Source organism: Miniopterus natalensis, chromosome 2 (assembly GCF_054644295.1).
Source record: "Miniopterus natalensis isolate mMinNat1 chromosome 2, mMinNat1.hap1, whole genome shotgun sequence".
Classification (NCBI taxonomy): domain Eukaryota; kingdom Metazoa; phylum Chordata; class Mammalia; order Chiroptera; family Miniopteridae; genus Miniopterus; species Miniopterus natalensis.
The window spans coordinates 36,307,026-36,329,389 of NC_142082.1; the positions used below are offsets into that span (position 1 = coordinate 36,307,026).

The 22,364-nt window shown below is 43.9% G+C and overlaps 1 protein-coding gene across 1 annotated transcript in view; it reads right to left on the reverse strand.

Annotated features, from left to right (window-relative positions):
• The window catches only part of FARP1 (FERM, ARH/RhoGEF and pleckstrin domain protein 1), a 256,115-nt gene that overhangs the window by 28,192 nt on the left and 205,559 nt on the right, over positions 1-22,364 (reverse strand). Inside the window, exons 14-16 of the mRNA XM_087814260.1 lie at positions 13,290-13,477; positions 11,810-11,899; positions 10,598-10,731 (exon numbers count right to left, since the gene is read on the reverse strand). Of these exons, the coding sequence (XP_087670386.1) occupies positions 10,598-10,731; positions 11,810-11,899; positions 13,290-13,477 (412 nt within the window). The remainder of the gene's footprint in view (positions 1-10,597; positions 10,732-11,809; positions 11,900-13,289; positions 13,478-22,364) is intronic.

The window sequence follows — 22,364 nt, forward strand, 5'->3', positions numbered from 1 at the left end:
TAAGAAGAGTGAAAGTTATAGCTCACTCCTGGGCAGGCTTGACCGACCCAGATGAGACCTGATGTGATTCAGTCCTGTTAATGAGGCACATATCAAAATGCAGCGATGGAGTGGTTTCCAACTCTTCAGTGATCTGGAGGGCACTCGCTCTCAAGTGTTTCCCGGCAGAAACCCACCTGGGACTCAGGCAACCAGAAATATCATTTTTATTTTAAGAAAATAAGCTTGCTCTCAAAGCGTGGGGACTCTGTAATCAGGAATAAAGCAGATAACCCAAGAAAAACTAGCTCCCACATATGACTGACAACACTTATGAAAAGGAAACAGTCTCCACCAACCAGCATCCCTGGGACCCTAGGTGGAAGTGGAGAGCGGGGTGGGCAGAATACAGTGGGGAAGATCAGTGTCCTTGAAGCGTCTTTTTTGCCTTTGAAACAAACAAACGTCAAGTTTTATGCCTTAAATAAACTTATATAAATTAAATAAGTATACAAGTGATTCCCCCTTTGGTTATGGTGCACCCACTACTGTCCTGTCCTAAGCTCCTCATCTCTCTTCCGCTGTGCATTCCTCCGAGCCGTCTTCCAGGTAGACCACACTGCCTCGTCTCCGATGAGTTTCACCGCTATTTATTTTGAAGGCGGGGACTTTAAACCCTTTGTGCACAGCTCTGTTTTTACAACCAATGAAACTCTTCTTCAAACAAAAGCTTTTACACAAGAGCAGCAGCCCTGACCTGGCGGGAACGGGGAGTGGAGGGCTCAGAGGGCTGCCCTTGAATCCTGCTTTTCGATAACTACCTCAAGGACTCTGCGTTCCAAGAAAGTGGGGAGCGAAGGACACAGTGTGCTGGGCATTCGGCCACGACGGGAAGGGAAGATCCCGTCCATGGTCTCTCTTCCACCCCACTGTGCCTCCCCTCCAGGCCTCTACGACTGTGCTGTCCGATACAGTAGCCGCATAAGGTTACTTAAACTTTACGTAGAATGAAATGAAATGCAAAGATCCAGCTCCTCAGCTACACAAGCCATTATTTCGAGTGCTCAACAGCCACATGCGGCCAGGACCTATTATACTGAATGATGCAGACATATAGTATTTTCATTATCCCAGGAGGTTCTATTGGAAAGCACTTGCTCTAGACAGAACCAGAGAATAAGTTAACAACTACGTCTCAAGCCCCAGGTTCATCCCTGGCCTCCAGGGAAAGTAAGAAATGGGGTGTAGTCCTCCCCAGCTTTATACTGAACACGTTCCTGCAAGGCGCTCTCCCTCTCAGGGCCTCATTTCCCACTGGGGGGGCATATGGGGGAAATTCCATGGGACCGTTTGGATTGTCAAGTGAGACAATTTGAGGGAAAATGCTTTAAAAGATGCTGAAAAAACGCAAGGTGCTTTATTTACTGTGTGCATATTTCCAGTCTTCAAGCTATGACTTTCTTTTAACACCTCTGGAACACTGACAACGATATTTCTGTTCTGAGGAAAGTGTCAGATACGCATTGGTCTCTCGTCTTGGCGTAAGCAGAAAAGAGAACAGGCCTCTCGCCCGCCCCCAGGCCCACTGTCTAATCTCAGCGGGCTGCCTCCCTGATGCAGAGCAGAGCAGAGGATGTAAGCAGGACATAAGCCCAAGAACAGGAACTGTGAGAAGTGATAGATATATAACAGGGATGCAATAACAATTTGTTGAATAAACGAAAGGCCCTAGCCAAATTTGCTGACATAAGGATTTGCACGGACCCTGTTGCAAATGAACAAAAAGAAAAGCAAAAGGACATGGGCTCTTTTGTTGGTTGACGGCACCTTTAGAGGAAAAGTGTAGCTCTCAGGACAGCACCAGAGTGGGAGGGGGGGATGCTGCAAATTTTTTACTGGGGAGGGTTTTAAATACTGTGTGTTGACTGCCACCATGTTCTAGAAACTGTGCTAAATGCTTTACAAACTCCCTCATCCTTTGTAGGCAAGATATCACTATTTCTACTTTGCAAATAAAACTGAAATTAGAAAGGTTCAGTGACTTGCCCCAGGACATCCAGTGGTAAACGGGTAGAACTGGGACTTGAGATAAAGACCATCTTGACTCCAAGGCCACATCCTACAGATGGTGGGACAGGTCACACAAGAATGTTCCATGAGGAAGGCACTGCAACTGACTTTACTCTAAAAGAAGCAGGGTTTTCATTGCCCCTTGTAAATGTAGAAGGGTTTGATAGCAGACCTCCACACTGGCAGTAATTACTCCAGGAAATAATGACAGGGTGTCTCCAGTCAACCTTTACAAATCTGTGGATTTTGGGCAATAACAAGATAACACAGAAATCAGATCCTTTCCTTATGTGGAGGTGGAAGTAGTTCACAGGTAACAACTTCAGGGGGGCAAAGCTTTCCTATCAGGTACACTATCTGCGGGGGCTACGGTGTGTGTGTGTGGGGGGGGAGGTCTGATCTGTCCTTCCCGGTAACGCAGAGAGGGAGCCCGCGTGGTGGTGCCACCTCTCAGGACTGAGAGGAGGGGGGCGTGTATGTGTGTGCGCACACGTGTGGAACAAGCACACTCAGGCCTGGTTCAAATACCTGCCTCAACCACAAGGGGACACTGGCCCTTTGGGAGAGGATATCCGAGAAAATGCTTCTGATTTAAGGTGGAGTTCGTTTCTGGATGGTGGAGGGAGACCGGGTGGTGGTCACTGCAGGAGACCCCAGGGGCCTGTAAGAACAACAGTATCCCAGCTGGCCCTGCTTACCGGAACCTCGGGAATGTGTGCATCAACCTCATGAAAACAGGCTGGCCCACCACCAGGCCTCTTTCTATCCCATAATGATCCCAACTCCAAAGAGGCCAGGGCAGGCAACATCAACGGTCTTCCCCGGGGGGGGGGGAGGGCCGCGCAGCAGCTCACCAACTGGGATGACTGCCCCAAATACCCCTTCTTGGGCCACTTCGGAAAGTAAAAAGTCTATTTTCTCTTCCTTTCTGCAGAGTATAAAGCTCTGCCGACCTCCCAGACTGTTGGGCAATAAAGGAAAACAGTATGGGGATGAAAAGAGCCTCCAAGAATGAAGACCATGATAAAAAGTGAAGTGTGAGCACTATGAGGTCTGCCCTCAGATGAAAAAAGCAAACCCCAGCCCACGCCACAGAGTCTGAATCAGTAAGACCGTCAGAGCTGAGCTCTGCCCTCAGATGGTTTTAGCTTTAAACTGGGGTCCTCAGTTCAACTTAACCCGTCAAGGCCTGGCTGCCGACGCAGACTGGGCCAGAACGGAAGCAATTCGGTGAGCAAACACCCTGCCTCCTGAGGTTCACCCGCCGCCCTGAGCTTCAAACGAGGTCCCTCAGGAAAGCACGTGGTCAGCGTCCCACAGAGTAACCACCGTCCAGGGGCCCTCAGACATGGCACTGTTCTGAGGTCTCTGGTTATATATTATAAATATATATAATTTATCACCTTAACCATTGTTAAGTGTACAGCTCAGTGACCTTAAGTATGTTCACACTGTGCAGCCACCACCCTCATCCATCTCCAGACCTTTTTCCTGTTCCCACTGAAACCCCATACACCTTGAAAAGTAACTCCCCGTTTCCCTGCCAGGCCCCCGGCAACTACCATTCTATTTTCTATCTCTCTGAATTTAACTACTCTAGGAACCTCGCATAGGGAGAATCATACAATATTTGTCCTTTTGTGGCTGGCTTATTTCACTGAGCTTAATGTCCTCAAGGTCCATCCATGTTGTAGCATGTGTCAGAACGTCCTTCCTTCCTAAGGCTGAATAATATTCCAGTGTGTGGCTATCCCACAGCTTCTGTATCCATTCCCAAGTCAGTGGGCATCCGGGTTGTCTCCACCTTTTGGTATTTGGGAGTATTGCTCTAGGAATGTCGGTCGATGTACAAGCATCTGTCACGTCTCTTGTTTCACTCTTTTGGATATATACCTAGGAGTGGATATACTGCATCATACAGTAATTCTACGTGTAATTTTTTGAGAAAAATATTTATTTTTGTCCTATGATTGTTCACTGGTGCTACTACAAAAATGTTCCACTTTTGGGGGGGGATGAAAAACTTTCCGGAACACTCAGTCATCTCCACTTCAGTCACCAAGGAATGTCATGGTGAGACAGAAACACCCCACCTGTAAACTTCCCGATCACAACCTGCCGGAGTGTCAGAGCCCCGAGAGAAAGCCGCCTTGTCTCCAGGGCCTCCGAGCCCTCAAGGATGCCCCCCATCTCGCCTCCCTGAAACCGTCTCTGCCCTCCCCTTGGGCCCTCTCCCCTTTTGCAGACCTCCACCTGGCTCTTCTATTGCTTTTGCTGGCTCTTGCTCTGCCATAAGCAACATGGCAAGTTGCCAAAAACCTGTATCCAGTACACCTGGCTCTCTTTCATTTCAACCTTCTCTTCCCAAAAGACGGGATTCTTCTTGTAAATGATTTCCAAATCCACACCACTGCAGCTGCTTTCTTTCCCAGCCTGAGATGAGCATTTAATTCCCACAGGACTCGATGACTGAGCCCTTAAAATCGACGTGCCCCAAAGCAAGCTCATCTTCCCTCTCAGTTGCTTCTTCCTTTTGTCTGTACCCCACTCTTCATTTCATGGCCATCCTCCCAGTCGCCTGGGCTCAAAGCTCTAGGGGCCTCCCCTTCCCACCTCTGTCCCATGAGCTCTGCGGTGTCTGCTCACTGACATCTCGACTTCCACTCTTCTCAGTCCTCCTGGCGAGACTTCTGCACTCCTTTCAAGGGAACCACCTCAAGTTTCTTTGAAAAAAAAAATGCAGCTGATCTTTCTTGGAAACTGTGAGCCCACATCCTGTCAGAGGGCCTTTTGCACAACTCTTCCCTGGATCCCAGCTCCCCGCCAGCTGCAAGCTGAGCTCTGCACGTTGCAGAAGCCGCCAAGGCACCCTGCCCCTAGCAGGCCTTCACCCACCTCTGGGGAACGACTTGGCCAGCTTGTGCTCAGAGCCTGCCAGTCATGGCAGGGCCGGAATCTGGGACTCCTGCCTGAATGCAAAGACTGAAGTGACTTTCTCTGAATGCATTTGAACAGCTGAGTAAAACGTCCTTGCTTTCAAGAGAATAAGCATTCTTCATGTTTTCAGAACCTGATTCTTTGTTTTTGAAGAAACAAACTTGGGCTCTGCCAGGATGCAATGGCCCATCCTTTTCTCAGGTGTGTTTACTGAGGAGAACCAACATTTGGACAGGGGCAGGTGTGTTTACTGAGCTGGGGTGCAGCCTAGTCATTTAGGAAACTTCCTGGTAATTTTTCTCCCACAGTTGATGGAAGTATATGACAACCCAACACAGGCTGCAAAGGAAAAGCATGGTGGCTGTCATTTAAGTACCAAATTCTGGGGAACTTTAGGTACATAGTAAACTTCAGATTCCTTCTGTTAAATAATAATTTAAAATATCACTGGATAAAGGTTAGGGTTGAGCTCATAGTAATGTACAAACCCTGGTTTCTTAGTCTGGACGAATGTACATGGTGAGGTCAGAGACTGACATTAGGGGAAGATTAGGGGTGAGGGGTGTGCAGAAACTATTGTCTTGGCAAGTTTTCTCTAACTCTAAAATTATTTCAAAATAAAGAGTTTATTTAAAAAAATTATCAGCTTTCCCCCCTTTCTGTGTGTGGGGCAGAAGACTGAGCCCTTTACAAACACTGTCTCATTTAGTTCATGGAAGGGCTGTATGAGGTGGAGACTGCACATTTTACAGATGAAGAAAAGCAACTCTGCAGGGGCCATGGGCAGAGAGACATAGACCTCAGGTGCTGGTGTGACGGGGAGTGGGGATTGTAGCCATCCCAACCTCCACAAGCCAACCCAGGTTTCTCATGTCGTAGTATGAATATATATACACACACACACACACATGCACATGCACACACTCTTATATGTGACCTGTCAGTCAGTAACTCAGTGCAAACTCCTGTCTTGGTAAGCTTCCCTGGGCCCATTCTTCTCATTGAACATATTCACTCACAGGCTGCCTCTTCTGTGCAGGCATTGATGGCCCATATGTCCTCCAAGGCAGAACTGGCCAGTGACACCCACAGTGGACACGGCACACACATTTACGAGGAGGCCTGGTCCTCCCTCCCCTACAAGCCTGCCCCCTCCTCTGCAAACACAAGTACCAGCGGGCAGAGCCTGACTCTCACTCACCCACCCACCCACTCATGCATTCAATACCAAAGTGCAAATCGAAGGATCACAGAATCTCAGGTCTGTCGGTGGCATGCCACATGGGGTTGTTCCAGAAAAGGTATTCATCACAGTTATCTTAGAAGCACTTTAAAAAACACATTTCTGGATCTCACCCCAAAGTTCTGATTCAGTAGGGCTAGGTGGGGCCTAGAAGTCTGTATTTTTCCCAAATTCCCCTCCCTCCAACCCCAGGTGACCCTGACGCACTGCTAGGTTTGGGATTTCACCCAATAAATACCTTCTGGAAATAGATAGTCAACCTCTGCTCAAGAAATCCCAAGGTGGAGAAACTTATTACCTCGTAAAGCAGCTTCTCATTGCTACGATGCACTCAGTGTTAGGAAATCCTTTTCTATATTCAGACACAGTGTGCCTCTCTGGAAATTTAATCCTTTGTTTCAGTTTTGTCATCTGGGACAAGGAAGACCTGTACTCCCTTTTTCATATGATCAACCTGAAGTCATCATATTTTCTAAAAACTTCTCACTTCTAGACCAAACGCCCACAGTCCCAACAATTATTTAAAAATAAAATAAAAATGCATTCTCTTATTATACCGTTTCAAACGTGATACCCAGAACTGGGTAGGGTATTCTGAAGGAGCTCTGAGGCCTGACGTCTCAAGCGGCAATTTTTTTTCACGCTGGTCTCCCAATGCTGCCGTCTAGGGCAGAGGTTCTGGACCTTGGCTGCACAACGGAATCACCTGAGAAGATTCGGTCACTGCTGACGCTTAGGTCTCACCTCTCAGAGCTTCTGATATAGCTGGTCTGGGGTTCTGCCTGGATATCAAGGTTTTTTAGGCTTCCAGGTGATTTTAATGAGAAGCCAATGTTGACAGCCACAGATACAGATACTGGTTAATCTATATGTTATTCTAGGGCTCACACTGAACTCATGCACATTCAGCCTTTTTGCCTTGAATCCCTGTTAAGCCAGGTCCTTCTCATCACGCACTCGAAGAATTGATCATCTGAACTTAGTGGCAGACTTTACATTTATTCCTGATAAACGTCATCAATTTGGTTTGGGTCCACTGTTGCAAGGCTACTGAAGGTCATGTCTATTGAGCCACATGTGTACTGTCTGCTATCCCTCTGGCTTTGAGTCTTTCATATGCTTTCTGGTGTTTTCATGTAAAAAGTGAATGAAAGTATAGATCTTTGAAAGACACTCTACTGAAAACCCTCTGAGAAAGAAAGGACAGCAGCTGTTTTTAAGCAATTGGCTATTCTTTCATAGACAAAGGTCCAGATGCTAAGGTTGATGGTCACGGATAAGTCCCAGGGTATGGCACTTATTCCTAGAATAAAATACAACTCTCCAAAGTTCTCTCTGGTGGCAAGAACTAGCTAAAGCCACCATGCTGGGCTGCCAGGTATTGCTGATTGATGACATTTCCTGTGTGACTTCCCAACATTACTTAAATCAACTGCCATGTGGACTAAACCCGCTATAGTGACACCAGCTCAGGATGCTGAGTCTACAGTGTACACAGGTATACACCCTGAGCTTTCTCTGTCCTCGAATCTATGGTCAGTGACCACGTGTTTCAACCCACCGGTCATTCGTACCTGTGTTTCTGCAGCTCATGCACTGCTTTTAATCCTCAATAATGATGTCATTCACCTAATGCCTACAGCGATCTGCCACACAGCCAGATGTGAAATGTTGGGATGGTGACAATTTATATTAAACATGACAACATATCCCTCCTGGGTTGGAAAAATTTTAAATATGTTGATTCAAGGTCTAAATGAAAGTGGTCATTAATTCTTGTAGCATTAATGAAGTATTTTTTCAAATGTCAAGGAGGTAGCATCATTGGCTGTGTCTACTCTGAAGTGTTGGTAACTCTGAGAGCCTTTGCTCTGATGGAGCCCGAGCCCCTGTGGTTTGCATGCCAGGCTCTGAGCTCACATTGTCTCCATTTCCCTGCCCCCCTAGGGGCAGGAGGAGGTGGGGTAGGGAAGGAAACACCATTACAAGGTGTGGAATCTGCTGCTGGGGTCGAGAGTCCACCTGGTGGTGAACAGAACCCAGTGGAGCAGGCTGGGAGTGATCATGGTTTGTAGGTTTCCTGCAGAATGTTCAGGAATGTCTTGCCCTGCTGCTTTGGTGCTGGGCTATATCATATCCTCTAAGGTTGACCCAGATGGGGAGGAGTCCAGCTCCAGGTGGAGTTGGTGAGAAATTTACAGTAATTTGGAGAAGCAGAGTCAACTATTGACCTTCAGAGCATGAAAACAGAACCAGCTTTCCCATGTGGGCTGCGGGGCTGTGGCTAGAAGGCCAGCTGGCTCAGGTTCTGCACCAGATGCTCCTGAGCGTCTTTTAAAGGTCCTTCCAGCATCATATCCTCTGTGTGGTCTGGTGTTAGCACCAGTGCGTTTCTATGGCAATCTTAATGATCTTTTTATTCGCTAATTTTTACTTTAGTTTTTTAAATTACAGTTAACGTTCAATATTATTTTGCAACCTTAATGATTATTAAGGAACACTGTCAGTTTTATCGATATATGCTCAAACAAAGACCTGCTTTAGAAGGAAGGGATTGGAGCAGCACGTAGAAAGGTGTGAATTAACAGAGAAACCGTTTTTGGATGGAGATCATGCATCTGTTAAACAGAATACCTCAACTCTGTTTCTTTTGGAGAGAAATAATAAAAGTCTGTTTTTAATGTTTGACCTAAAAGCAAATATCAAAGGCTGATGTGTATGTGGGGCAAAAGGTCTGTCCGATGTTTTTCAATGCTTTTTCTTCTTATCAGCCATTTTGCATTTAAAGTGAAAATTACATCTGAAATAAATAATTTCTAAAAAAAAAAAAAAAAAAAGATGCTCTGAGCCTATGGGGAGATGAAGACTGTATTAATATATGTCTCTCTGGCCAGAAAAAAAACTGTTGATTCATTTCTCCCAAGACGTGAAGCCTTTACTCCATTATGAAAGCATCGTTCAATGCAGTAGGAATGAATGATGAGGCCACATGGCAGGACACAGGTGGGAGTTTCCAAGTATAAAAACTTGGGAAGGTAAAATAAAGTTGCATTTTGCAAAATTTTTTGACATTTTGAAAAGTGGTATTTCTCTTATATTCACAGCACCAACCTAGAGTGAGACTCTGCAGCGGCATTTTCAGTCTCTCCCCATGCTCAGTGAGGCTGACGCTGTCCCTGTTATTTCTCAACCCGGCTGTGCTCTGCCCTGGGCAGCTTAGGCAAGCCTCCCACCTTCCCATCACAGGAAAGAGAAATGCACAGGAACTACCTCCAGGAACAAAGAGCATACAGCTGGATGCCTGAGCACCTCTGCTCCACAGCACAGGGAGCAGCTCTGCAAGCTGGAAGCTGCTGCTTGAATCCCATGACCTGGGATCACCTAGGACAAGACAAGCCTCATCCCAGCTCCTTGAGGTGCTACCCTAATGCCCCAGAAACCACTTTCAACTACATTCTCACCTGCAGTGAGGATACAATAAATAATGGGTTCCATTTCTGCCAAAAACACGGCAGAAGCCTTTTTGCTATTTTTCTCCTGGCATTTTTAAAATGCGTGCTTAGTAGACAGTCAATTCCCCCCTGTGTCTACATATAACTGTCTTAACAAACCCCGTAAGATTTTTTTCTCAAAAAGGTTCTATTTAGGTAAGGATCAATCAGATTTTACATTCTACAGCTCATAGTCTTTCCTAATTTTCTGTACCATACTCTTCCCCCAGATTGATGTTTACTTTGTTTAGTAAATCGAAGTAACATTATTTTTAACCAATCTGCTATTCATGGTCATTCAGGTCTTTTCTAATCTTTTAATCCTGCCATAAATATCTTTGTCATATATGGGATGTCACATATTAAAATATACCCTTAAGATAAACTCCCGGAAGTGGAATTCAAGGTAAAAGTGTGTGTGGTACATAGGGCTCTGTATTTTTCAAAGCGCTTCTTAAACACTGTGACATACAATACTGAAAACTGCATCAGGAGATATAGATACTTAACAAATGACTATACAGCAAGCAGCAGTGAAATATTGGCAACACCCCTAAAAGTCCTTCACACACAGAGGGACTTGATAACCCACCTTGTCCTACCAGAAATAACTACCACCTTTATTTTGTGACATTCATCTGATTATCATATGAAAATATGCATTTTGAAGAATTATACACCACAGGGAAAAAATTCAGGATGAGATCTAAATACAGGTAGAATCTACCTGAACATTGGTTTAAGGTTGGCTTGTCTTAAGCCAGTGTCCTGCTCTTAGCTTTCCTCATGGCTGCTGCTTGTAAGGGACAACATGTAAAGGTAACACTGGAAAGAGAAAGAGGAGTGGAGTGAAGGTCAACTGTAACTGTTTACTCACCACAGGGCTAGTCGTTGCTCAATCTCCTTGAGAAAATTTGTATGAAATTTGTGCAAAGGTTCAAAGTTCGGGAATATGAGACTTTTCAATGTTTCGGGCATGGAGTCCTCCTTGCTCACTGTGCTCTGAAACCACTGGGAAGAGAACACACTTAGTTAGAAGCATAAAAATGAATGATGAGTGTCTGCAATTCTCCAAAAGTAATGCAGCCACCTGCTCCTGGAGGACAGAGGGCTTTACTACTGGGTTTGCAGCATTTTGGCAGCACCAGGGGCTTCCAGGCCTCACTGCTTGTCCCCCTTTTCATCAGATGGGGTGAGAAGCACCCATCTCTTTATTATTGCTTCCTGCGATTGATTACCAAAGATCTGAAGCCAGGATGGGTCTCTGAAATGGGCAGCTCCTCAAATCCAAACCTCCATTCTGGCCAACTCGCTGGGCAATCACTGATTTCTAGCACCAAGCACCCTCTGGTTCAGTCTTTTAGGAACTTCATCTCTGCTCCTTTGTTATAATGCTGAGCACGAAGGTGGCTGAACCAGAGAGAGAAAGCTGCTGCCTTCACACAAAGCCAGTCACCCTGCTGAGGTGAGGCGGGGCTGGGTCCCAAGATGTTTCCTGAGCACCTGCCCAAGGCCAGGCACCATCCAGGACCCCCTGGAGGCACACACAGTCAATGACTCTGCTGACCTCCACAGGGCCAGTTCTTTCCTCCCATCCAGGGGTCAAAAAGACATCTGCAGTGCTTTAAATTTGTTTCCAAGGCTGAACAGAACTGATTAAAACAATAAAAGACAGACTTCTGGCCGATTTTGCCAATATGGCTCAATTTATTATGAAAGATAAACGAGGCTTCAATTCCCTCCGAGGTCTTTTTCCAGCAAAAAATAAGTAGCTACATTTGACAACGGGCAAAGCAGGAGATGTTCTGCATCAGTGCACGCAGACAGTAAAATGTTTATTTTTAATTTTCTCCACTTTAGAAGCATCCTGCCTCTGCACTTAAAAAATCACAATTATAAAAATTTTTATAGAGCACACTCCAAATTAAATATACTATTACTGTCTTTATTTCTATAACCCGGGACCAAACTCCTTTTCATTAAAGTCAGAGAATCCAACATTTAATTAGATCCAGCTTCTCTCATAAAGCTGAGTATTAGTTGAGATAAATGATGTAATTTGATGCTTTCAGGGAAATGCTACACATACCGAAGTGATGACTTCAAGATCCTTCAGATACGTTCTCTCAGTGGTGGACACTTCCTTAGCTATGAAGTAGGCTTTGTCAGTTGGGAATCTCTGCAAAGTCCATGAAAAGAAACGAGACATAATAATTTTTGAGTATCAGTCTAAGAATATCTTGATTATGAGAAAGTGGAACATTGCTAGCTTACCATCTTTTGTTAGCTGGCATCAAGTCTAAATGAACTCTTATTTACTCTTTTTGTGTGTGAGAGGAACTATGGATAGTAAGAGAATGGATTTCCATGATGAGAAAACAGTCTAGGAATATTTCCTTCCATGCAAATATTACCCTCTGTGAAGTGCCTCAAATGAGTATGTTAGCCACCACCGAGGATCTTCATTCAAAATTGGGCATCTGAAAATCTAATTACTTAGTAAAATAGCAGAGTGATGCACTCTGCAAGGAAATAAATGAAACAGAAACCACAGTGGCCTTTGTCTTGGGTGCTGTGGCCGGTGGGGTTGGTGTTCAGGAAATAAAGAGGCCACATTGTTCTCGGGACTACAAACAGTGGCTGATATAAAGGGACCAGGTTAAAGGCAGCTGGTGACGCCAGAGTGACTCAGTGCTCTGGAGTCCATCAGCTAGGTGGGCAGGCGGCACCACTAGAGCAGATTGGTCATTGGTTTTGCTTTCTATTTAATTTTTTTAATTGATTTTAGAGGGGTGGAGGAGGGGGGAAGGAGAGGGAGAAACATCGATTTGTTGTTCCACTTATTTATGCATTCACTGGTTGATGCCTGTATGTGCTCTGACTGCGCATCGAACCCGCAACCTTGCTGTACTGGACGGGGCTCTGACCAACTACGCTACCCAGCCAGGGCCTCTTTCTCTTTAGTCAGTGAGAGGAAATCCTGTGGTGCTGGCCGTCCTGCTTGCTTCCACAGGAGTCCGCCCGATTCCACTTCTCGGGATATGCAAGAAAACACTGAAGCAGAGGCTCGAACAGACACTTGCACACCCACGTTCCCAGCAGCACTATGTGCAGTAGCCAAAAGGAGGGAACCACCCAACTACCCATCCACACATGAATGGACGAACAAAATGCGGCACACCCATGCACCAGAATATTATTCAACCTTCAACATGAAGAAAATGCGACACAAGCTTCAACATGGATGAACCTTGAGGATATTCTGCTGAGTGAAACAGAGCAATCACAAAGGGACAAGTGTTTTAGGATCCCACTTATACGAGGTTCCTAAGTAGTCAAATTCATAGAACCGTGGTGGCCAGGGGCTGGAGGAGGGATGGGGAATTACTGTTTAATGGGTGCAGAGTGACAGTGTGGAGTTACAGTGACACAGTTCTGGAAACAGTGACGATGGTTATACAATGTAAGTGTACTCAGTGTCACTGAACTGCACCCTTAAAAATGGCTAAATGGCAAATTTTACTCTATGTATATTATTACAATAAAAAAATAACACGCTGTCCCCACACCTTCCTCCGGCCCTCCTCCTCGTCGTCCGTCCGTGGGCACGGCTGGTCGTTCAGCAGCGGGCTGACCAAGGGAGAGGCCTGCTTGGTGTCGGGGCTCAGGTTGGGGGACAGGATCACGTTGGCGGGCACAGCTCCTCCCTGCGAGTTGATGGACAGCTCTGAAAGGTGAGGGCTACCAGTCAGGGAGCCTGTTTGGGGATGAGAAGTATTAAAAAGAAAAGAGAAAAAAAAAGGTAATTCCTCTGGGACCTGATTTCTACTTACAAGCTTCACCTTTTCAAGTCTTTAGAATCTTGACTACTTATGGCAAACTTAATGCGCTTCATTATTTTCTAGTTTTTTTCCCTCTAAGTTGCAGCTGCCGTAATAATAAAGATAGCATAGGATGAGTAATTCAATGGAGCTTCAGTTATGTAATTAATCATAAGGTAGAGAACTCTGCTTAGAGAGTAATTACAATAGTTTAAAAGCATAGTGTATCCCCACATAGAATCTTCATGTCCAAACTACTGCCTCAGCTTCTAAGAATTACTCAAGAAAAACACAGGGTCTACATTACAAGGAGACGTGGGAAATGACTAGAAAATAGAGCTATACTAATAGAAAACTACACAACTGGAGCACCGAGGACAGACGACATCTCCTAACAACGGGCCACAGCTAAAGAAAGGTAAAGCAGCTACCTCCCCGGTCAACAAAGAACAGAAGCAAGCTCGTTATACCTGGTGATGTCACTCCATGTCTCTCTCACTGTTTGGGACAGAAACACTAGCATCACATTTACATGCAAAGGTGGTCATTTACAAATGCAAAGCTGGAGGTCATTACGTTATCCCAAGACCCTTTTATGAGTCAAAAAGTGAAAGATAATTATTCCTCTGAAAAGGATAGCATATTAAATAATATAGAAGTGTGTCATTACCCATTGTGAGTCAGCCAAAACAGATGACGTGTGCATGAAACTCTTTGCCAACAGAATTTTGCAATGATCGATCCCTCAAACCTTGGAAGCTAAACAGGATGTTTTAAACATACCTCGAACCCAAGTGTTCTTACTTAATGTGGATTTGCTAGAACTAGTGTGAGTGTCAACAAAGTTAAAGCAGCCTGCAGTCCTGTCCATTACTATTAAAAGGAAAGACGATGTAAATTATTTCTCCATTTTTCATTACACAGTTTCAGCTCCTTGCTACTCCTCACACTATCAAGGGTCTCTGAGGAAAAAGTTAAGTGCCATTTTCCAGTGTAACCCCATTTTTTTTGTTTTGATGTCTATCTTCTCCCTCCAGATTGTGATACCCGTTTTTAAGTTATAAGATAGGACAGCGTGGAATGAAATAGGGTATTGAACTTGATCCCAGTATGAGTGAACCACAGAGAAACCACCACCAGCCCCCACCCAGTCCCGGGTTGATTAGCTAGCTGTGTCACCAGCACATGGGTGAAAAGCCACCACATCCAGAGAAACAACGGGGAGCGTGCATCCTGCCCACTTACTACTGGGCATCCAATGCTCTTTGAAGAACAAGATTAGAAAATGTGAGGAAAAGGCAGAATCAGGAAGTTTGCATTTAAAAATCCCTCCATTTAAATGCCTGCATTTTAATATACAATCATTGAGATGAAGTCCTGGTGTTAGAAAAAGACCCAGTCAACCCACACACCACCAGACCCAGTAAAACCCGGAGAAAAAAAGCCAGAAATTGCTTCACAAATGTCAATTTTATTGACACCAGTGCATAACTGAATACAATAATTTGGAAAGAATTGGAACTCGCGAAATAGAAATAGTGACAACAATTAGAACTGCAATTGTTTCCAGGTACTAGACTATTCTCTTTAAAAAAATCACAAAAAGAAAAATGTTATCACTACAAATAGGAATTAGAAAAGAGAAATTCTGGCAGTCTGTCTGCAGATCAAACAGTTCATGCATTTGTGAGTTGCTGTTTGAAAAGTCACTTTTTATTTGTCCACTGGCAACAGGTAGAATTCGGGGGGCTTACCTTCAGCTCTCACGCTGTGCGCGAGATCGAGTGAGGCAGTTATAAGTGAGAACATGCTGGGCCTTGAATTTGCAGGGGAGTGGAATAGAAAAAGCATTCGCTTCGTCATTGCAAGAGTTGGAGCCAAGAATAAAAAGCAGTTAGAAGGCTAGCTTGAAAGAGGAGTGGGGGGGAACCAGTACCAATTAGGCCCTGGACAGCATCCAGCAGCAGATAAAAAACCAAGTGCCACATTGTGAGGGAGAAAATAAGGGTGAACCCGCTCAAGTACAACCACTTCCCCTCTCCAAAGGTCAAAAGCTGTTTCGCCGCTGCATTCCCCAGGGACGCTTTTATTTAGTAGACTGAGCAGCTAAAAGAATGAGTGAACAGACTAGGGTTCCAGGAGATGCCACCCTGCCAAGAAGGTAGGACCCCATTTCAAAGAAGACAGCGGTCTAGAAGAATCCTCACTGGACAACATCAGAGACAGGTGCGGAAAACAGGACACTAAAAGTAAACATCACGACAACCTGTGTTCCTAGGTGGAGGAGGGGACAGTCCCGGGTCAGGCCCAGGTTGCTGGGTTAAAGCCTGCTTCATTCACTCACGTAGCCCAAAGATATGTGTAACCACTGACTTGACTCGTGCAACACACAGTGCTGGAGGATGACCGAATTAGGGTGACCTATTTCCACTTCCAGGGGGCTACTTCAACTGGTTTGTTGGGGCCTAAGAAAGGCAGGGCGATGGGTGTATTTAAACTGTTAGAACAATAAATCAATAAAGCCTGTTCTAGAAATCTATTGGCAATCCTAAGGTACGGAAAGGCCCCAAACTCTGAAGTTCGATTTTGCCCACTTGAGCTACATCCATGGAGAAGAGCCCCCTTCTCTCCTTACAAGAGAAACTACCCCAGGCTTTGGAAATGTACAGGTGACGCGGCCCAAACAAAAATACGTAACTCATTTACCACTCAGCCATCAAGGAAACAGGACGATAGGGTGTTTAGTAGAATTTGGCAGCTTAATGAGTCATTAAAATTCTCTTTTGACTGTGAGCCAGTGTATGACAATGGTCGGTACAAGCTGGAGCTCACGCTGGGCCCGCCTTCAGGCAAGAGTGAAGAGCCGAGTCTTAGAGAAAGTCGCCATCTAAGGTGACTGTTATTAGAACTACATGTAACCAATTTTCACTGAAGTAGTCCATTGTACAAAACAAGCACACACACACAGTTGTAGTGTTAGAGAAAATGAGTCCCCTTGACTTACACAGCCTGCTCAAATCATTCAGCTTGCCACCCGCTCCCGAAGGCACAGCCCTGGGCGATGGGAAATTGGGACTGACGTTCACTGCTACTCAATGAACTTATCAATGCCCGGGTATTGCCTTTTTCTCCCCCTGTGACAAACTGACAACAAAGGATCTTCTTTCAGTAGGGGCTCTGGATAAGTAATTTGAGGGGCCTTTTGAGAAAGCACCTGGGTATTAAGGCAATAGGTGAAAAGAAGTTTGAAGAGACTAGAAAAAGGTCAGTTACACCCTGAAAGTCTGGAAGTTCTGATTCTTTTTAAAAATTGCTTTTCCTATTTCCAGAAACTGCCCTATTCTTTTTAGGCATTCGGTTATATTTTCAGTTAATAACTCGAAAATCCTTCCCCTCTTCCATCCAAGATGATTTTCCCTCCCCACCCTGTCCTCCTTCCTGCCACTCGTCCGTATCAAGAGGGCTGAGTTTATGTCACTCCCACGGACTAGAAATGCCTTCACTAATGCTGCTCTCGAGGGAGGCATTGCTGGTAACTGCTTTTAAAAATCCTTTTAAATGTACATAGTCTCATGGCACAAACAAGGATGGAACTTCATATTAGCACTGCTATATTTATGGATTTCAATTTACCACCCAGCCCAGAAACTGGCTTAGCTTCTCTACCTTTTTAAAGTAAAACACATTCATAATTCTTCTCTCCTGACTGCTCTGGGGAAGCTGACTCTGCAGCATCACCCAGGCTGCAGCCTCTCCTGACCAGCTCTTCATCAGCGGCACATAAACAGTGGGAACAGTTTATGATCAGCAAGCCAACTCCCGCCTGGATTCCCATCTTGGGATCAGGCACAGCTGCCTAGGAACCATCCACCGCCTCCCACTGTTTTAAAGGCTTCAGAACAAACTCACACACGTGTGGGAAGGGAGAATTTCCTAATACTTAAATGTATCTATTCAGTGTTCTAAATTGCCAATAAATTGGTAATCTCCAATTTTAAAATGAGATAAGTGTTATTTTTGCTGTTAAGGGAGGAAAACTAGAAAACCTGACGATTTTCAAAACCATAATCCACAGATTTGTTAAACAATATTTAAATATTTGAGAATAATATTAAAGAAAATAAGAATACTGATTACTTTCAAGTCCTCTTGAAAAACTTAAAAAGCACAATTATTTAAAAAGTATGCTGATTCCTTCAATATTCCCTCAAGTAACTTTGGCAAGCTTCTAGATGCCACTCATCTATTTGTTTCCTGTCACTTGGTTCCAGAAATATATGAGATTTTATTTCTATATCCAGAATATGCTCCAAAGGCACATACAACAAATACATTACAGGTGCAGGTTTTCATCTATTTTTAAAAAGGCTCTTTTTAAATCCATAATCCCCCTCTAAAAGAAAATACAATGAACTCTCTCTGGAGATTGTCTGCATTTGAATGCCAGTTACCAAAGAAAGGTCAGTATTGTGTTGAATAATGGGTAGTCTCTAGAACTGGGAAGATTCACTCCAGTCTGATAACTAAGCTGGGTCCCACCCCAATGGAATATGTGAAAAGAGCTGACAAAGTCTGATTGACATGACAAGGTTCCACCAGAAAAACCAGGTTATAGGATCGCCAATCACAGCGCTGTTGTCCTCGTCCCGGTAACTTAGGCTGTTGAGGGTAACGTATAACGTGCTTCTTAGACAAAGTTCCTCTAAAAAAAGTTTTACAAGCAGCTAAACATCAACTTTGCCATTCATCAAGCAATTCAGAAAAGCAATAGCGATGCAACTTGCAAAAAAATAGAGAAATGCTACCAATGGAGAAATGATAGCGAATGCACTAGTTTGCTCTTATGAGAAGAGAAAGGAGAGTTCTCCTTTGTTGGAACATGGCGGTGGCAGTGTTTGGATTGGGGAACATGGAGCTTCATACCAATGAAAAATACCACCTTGTACTCGGGACAAAGCTTCACACATCAGTGGGAAAGAACAGTTACAACTGACAGTTTTTACAGCAAGATACCTGTTAGGACAAGTGAAAGCCTCTTCAGTTTAGATTAACAAGAAATATTAATATCATGCATACACTGTTCCATGAGTTTGGCCTTCCATGCTTAAAGAATCACCAAGCGCACTGTTATTGGAGAAGCCAGCAACCTCCCCAGTGGTGTAAATCCGTGCTTTATTGAGATACTGCACCCTTAGGCCATGGAGAGAAGACAAAACCTGACAGTATCTGTGACAGCCTACATTTGGGGTACATATCAGAACTAAAACCAGCTTACTGGCCAAGAGAAGCCAACTGGGGCTGAGCTAGGTTAGGTGAGGTCTTCTCTACATTCCCACCTACCCCCACCCACCTCCCACAAAGCAAACACACAACTAAATTCTGCTATAGATATGAACTATGTCAAATTTTCTATTCCCACTTGAATAGATGTTCCCATTCAAAAATACGAAGCCAATCCTTTAGTTAGCTGTCTAAGCTCCCCTATGTAAGCTACTGTCACAGATGCTCTCTGTCTCCTTGAGCCCTCTCCTCCGACCACAGTGATTCTGTTCACTTCCAAAGACCCCCCTACCTCTATGCACACACAGTCCAAAGTTCAGGCTCACTGGCAGATGAAATCGGGAAAGTGAAGTCTTCAGTTCACCTTCTCTGTCCCCACCCTTAATGAAATATGGTACCACCCGGCATGACCACCCACAACGAATCAGTGTTAAAGCTTGCTGTTTAGTGAACAGGATCACTGTATTCTAGAGGAAACAGGTATTCCAAATACAAATTGGTATTCAGCAGTGAAAAAAAAAACCCCACAAAAAAACAAAAAGACATCAGACAGTGCTCCAACAATGCAGGGAACAGAAGGTATACCATGCTTTGAAGATAAAGACAGAACGTCGAAAAAAAAGCTTTTTCTCTTAGATAGGTACGTGCTGACAAAACAGTGCATACAATGGAACAACAGAAAAATGTTGTCTTAAGTTTATTAAACAAATGACAAAAATGAGAATGAAATCCCAGACTTTTCTATTTTAAAATTAATTTGGTGTATTAGGAATTTTTAATAAAACATTTTATCTATATTATTAAATATACACACAGAGAGAACAAGAAGGAATTGGATTAATAATAAAGGCCAAGCTTGTGAGATTTGGTTAGTTAGGTTTCTGTGGCAACTTCCCAGGCAGAAAAGGGGTGAGCATTTAGGTGCATTTAGGTTTGTGTGGAGAGCAGCAGGTGTGTGTCTTGACTAAGAAAATCCTATCATCTTTGGTCTTTCTATATCCCACTGCAGGCAGAGTGACAAATGACTTAATTCTTACAAAGGAACTTTGAGGCCCAGAAAAAAGGTAGTTGTTAGCCCAGTTTCATGAGCCAGAGAGCCCACCCATGAGTAATGACAGACCTATCACCACACCACCGCAGGCTCCAAAATGACCCTTCTCCCGTGTCCTGGGTGAGAGCCAGTTAAGAACCCAAATTTATTAGTCAAGCAGGAGCATGGCCTCCACATTCCCCAGTACTACCCTCCACCTCCAATTCAAAAGTAGAGTTAATCACTGTCCCATGCTTTTTACTACACACACACACACACACACACATTCTCCTTCCTTCCTTAGTGTCCTTGGTTTGCGTTGCATTTTGCAGTGATTTCTACACTTCAATATTCTGAAATCGTTGCACCTGGCCCCAGTAACAAGCTCAACTATCTTCCAGTACTATTTCCACGACTGAATTTACATTAGCCTTGCAGATAACCTGTGTCAACAGTTGATTTTTAATCCTCCAAGCTTTTGAATATAAAGCCACTCCAAGACATATCCGAGTAGCGTGATCTGGAACCCACATGAAGATGCAAATGAGCTACCTTCCACCGTAAGTTATAACCAAATGCCAGAGGCCAAGATAATACTGAAGGCAGTTTCCAGGCTAAGCTGCCAAGGCTGCGTCCTTCAGTCAATTCACAATGAGATGACCTGAACAAATCAGAGGCTATTCAATTTGTAAAGCTTTCAGGAAATGATTTACTAATTCTTCCCTAGCTTCCACCAGGGTGTCTAATTGCTTTCACTGGAAAAGGAAGAAAAAAAGGTTCCTTGTGCTAGAAGTTTCATCTATGACTTTTGGAGCTATAAGTTATTTTATGAAGAACTTTTTTTCAAAACAAGACTCTACCCACGCTCCACCCAAACAATTATAGGGGCTACAAATCAGCATTTGCAACTTTTCTTCATAGCAGAAATACTTGAAAATCTCTAGCTTACAACCAGAGAAAACAATAAGTCGGTCCTTTCTAGTGTGCATCCGAACACGTGGCAACCAGGCCACTTTTGAGCTTTATGTCTACAACACTAGACCAAATCATGCATATTTTTCTTTTTTGCTTTTCATTATTATTTTTTAATAAACATAGAACTGGTTAAGTGGCATGCTCATTTTGATCTAAAAGTCATGGCTTCATTTTAAATACCAGCAACTAGTGTTAGAGGTATGCACAAATGTACACTGGAGACCCTGTTTCCCTGTATTAAGTTTCACTCAACTAAAAACAGAAACAGATGGAATTAAACTAACAAGGAAAAAGCAGCACCAGTAAATTCCTTAATGTTGCCAGAGTCAAGTTCTTTAATCACTTACTGCTGGTATAAGTTCATTCACCAGTACCTTTCTTTCCATCAGATTTTAATGGATTTGGCTAATGTGGTTGAATGTCAACCTCATCAGAGAGCTACCTGCAATGGATTATTTTTAAATGCTCACCTCTTTCAGGTTCAAAGAGACTTACCCTATTGAACAGAAAGACTCATTTTCAGTTTCATTTGTAAAATTTGTAGAAATAAAACGGACTCATCTTATAAAACCAGAGGTAGGCCAGCCTTCGCGTAAGTAAGCTCATCAGAAGTGTTTACACTACAGCCCGGCCAGCGTGGCTCAGGGGCTGAGCATCAACCTAGGATCCAGGAGATTGTGGTTTGATTTCTGGTCAGAGCATATGCCTGGGTTTCGGCTCGATCCCCAGTGGGGGTGTGCAGGAGGCAGCCGATCAATGACTCTCATCATTGATGTTTCTATCTCTCTTCCTTCCTCTCTCTGAAATCAATAAAGGCATATTTAAAAAAAAAAAAAAATGTATATACTACAAAGGAGAAGATCTAGAAAAAAGAGCCTTTCTGGGAAGGCAACTCTGCAATTTCTTTAAATTCTGGCTAATAAGGGCCTAGGCAAAGAAGAGTGATCGAGACAGAAGCAATAAACTCAAAACAGACCTAACAATGAAGGGAGCCCCAAATTTCTTAATTTAAGGCTGGGCCTAATGATAGCCCAATTACTCACTAACGGCTACAAATGCACCAAACCCAGTCTGTGTTGAAATATGGAGAAACATTTTAAGTGGAAAAAGTTGATTAAAAGCATGTGAACACTATGATTATAGGTATGAAAAAGGGAGCTACATGCACATTCCCAATGTTTTTAACACAATTTAAAATGACAGTTTAATATTTTAATTTTTTTCTTCTTTTAGAAACTGCTTGGCAACACAATCAACATGAATCCAAGGCAATAATGCAAGTTGAGTTTCTGATTCAGTTGAGGACAGACTGGATTTTGCATACTTGGTGGAAATTTCATGAGACTCGTGCTGTATTTTAGTTTTGCAGGCCTAGCTATTTTTAGCATTGCGTGGCTTGAATCTTCAAAGAAGTTCTTGAGAATAAAATTGGAATTATTCACATTTTAAGTGCAGGCCACATGGCACAATTTGGTGAGATAAATCTGTGAGAAATTCCCAAGTATGAATCACATATGTGGGGAAGAATCTGGCCCACA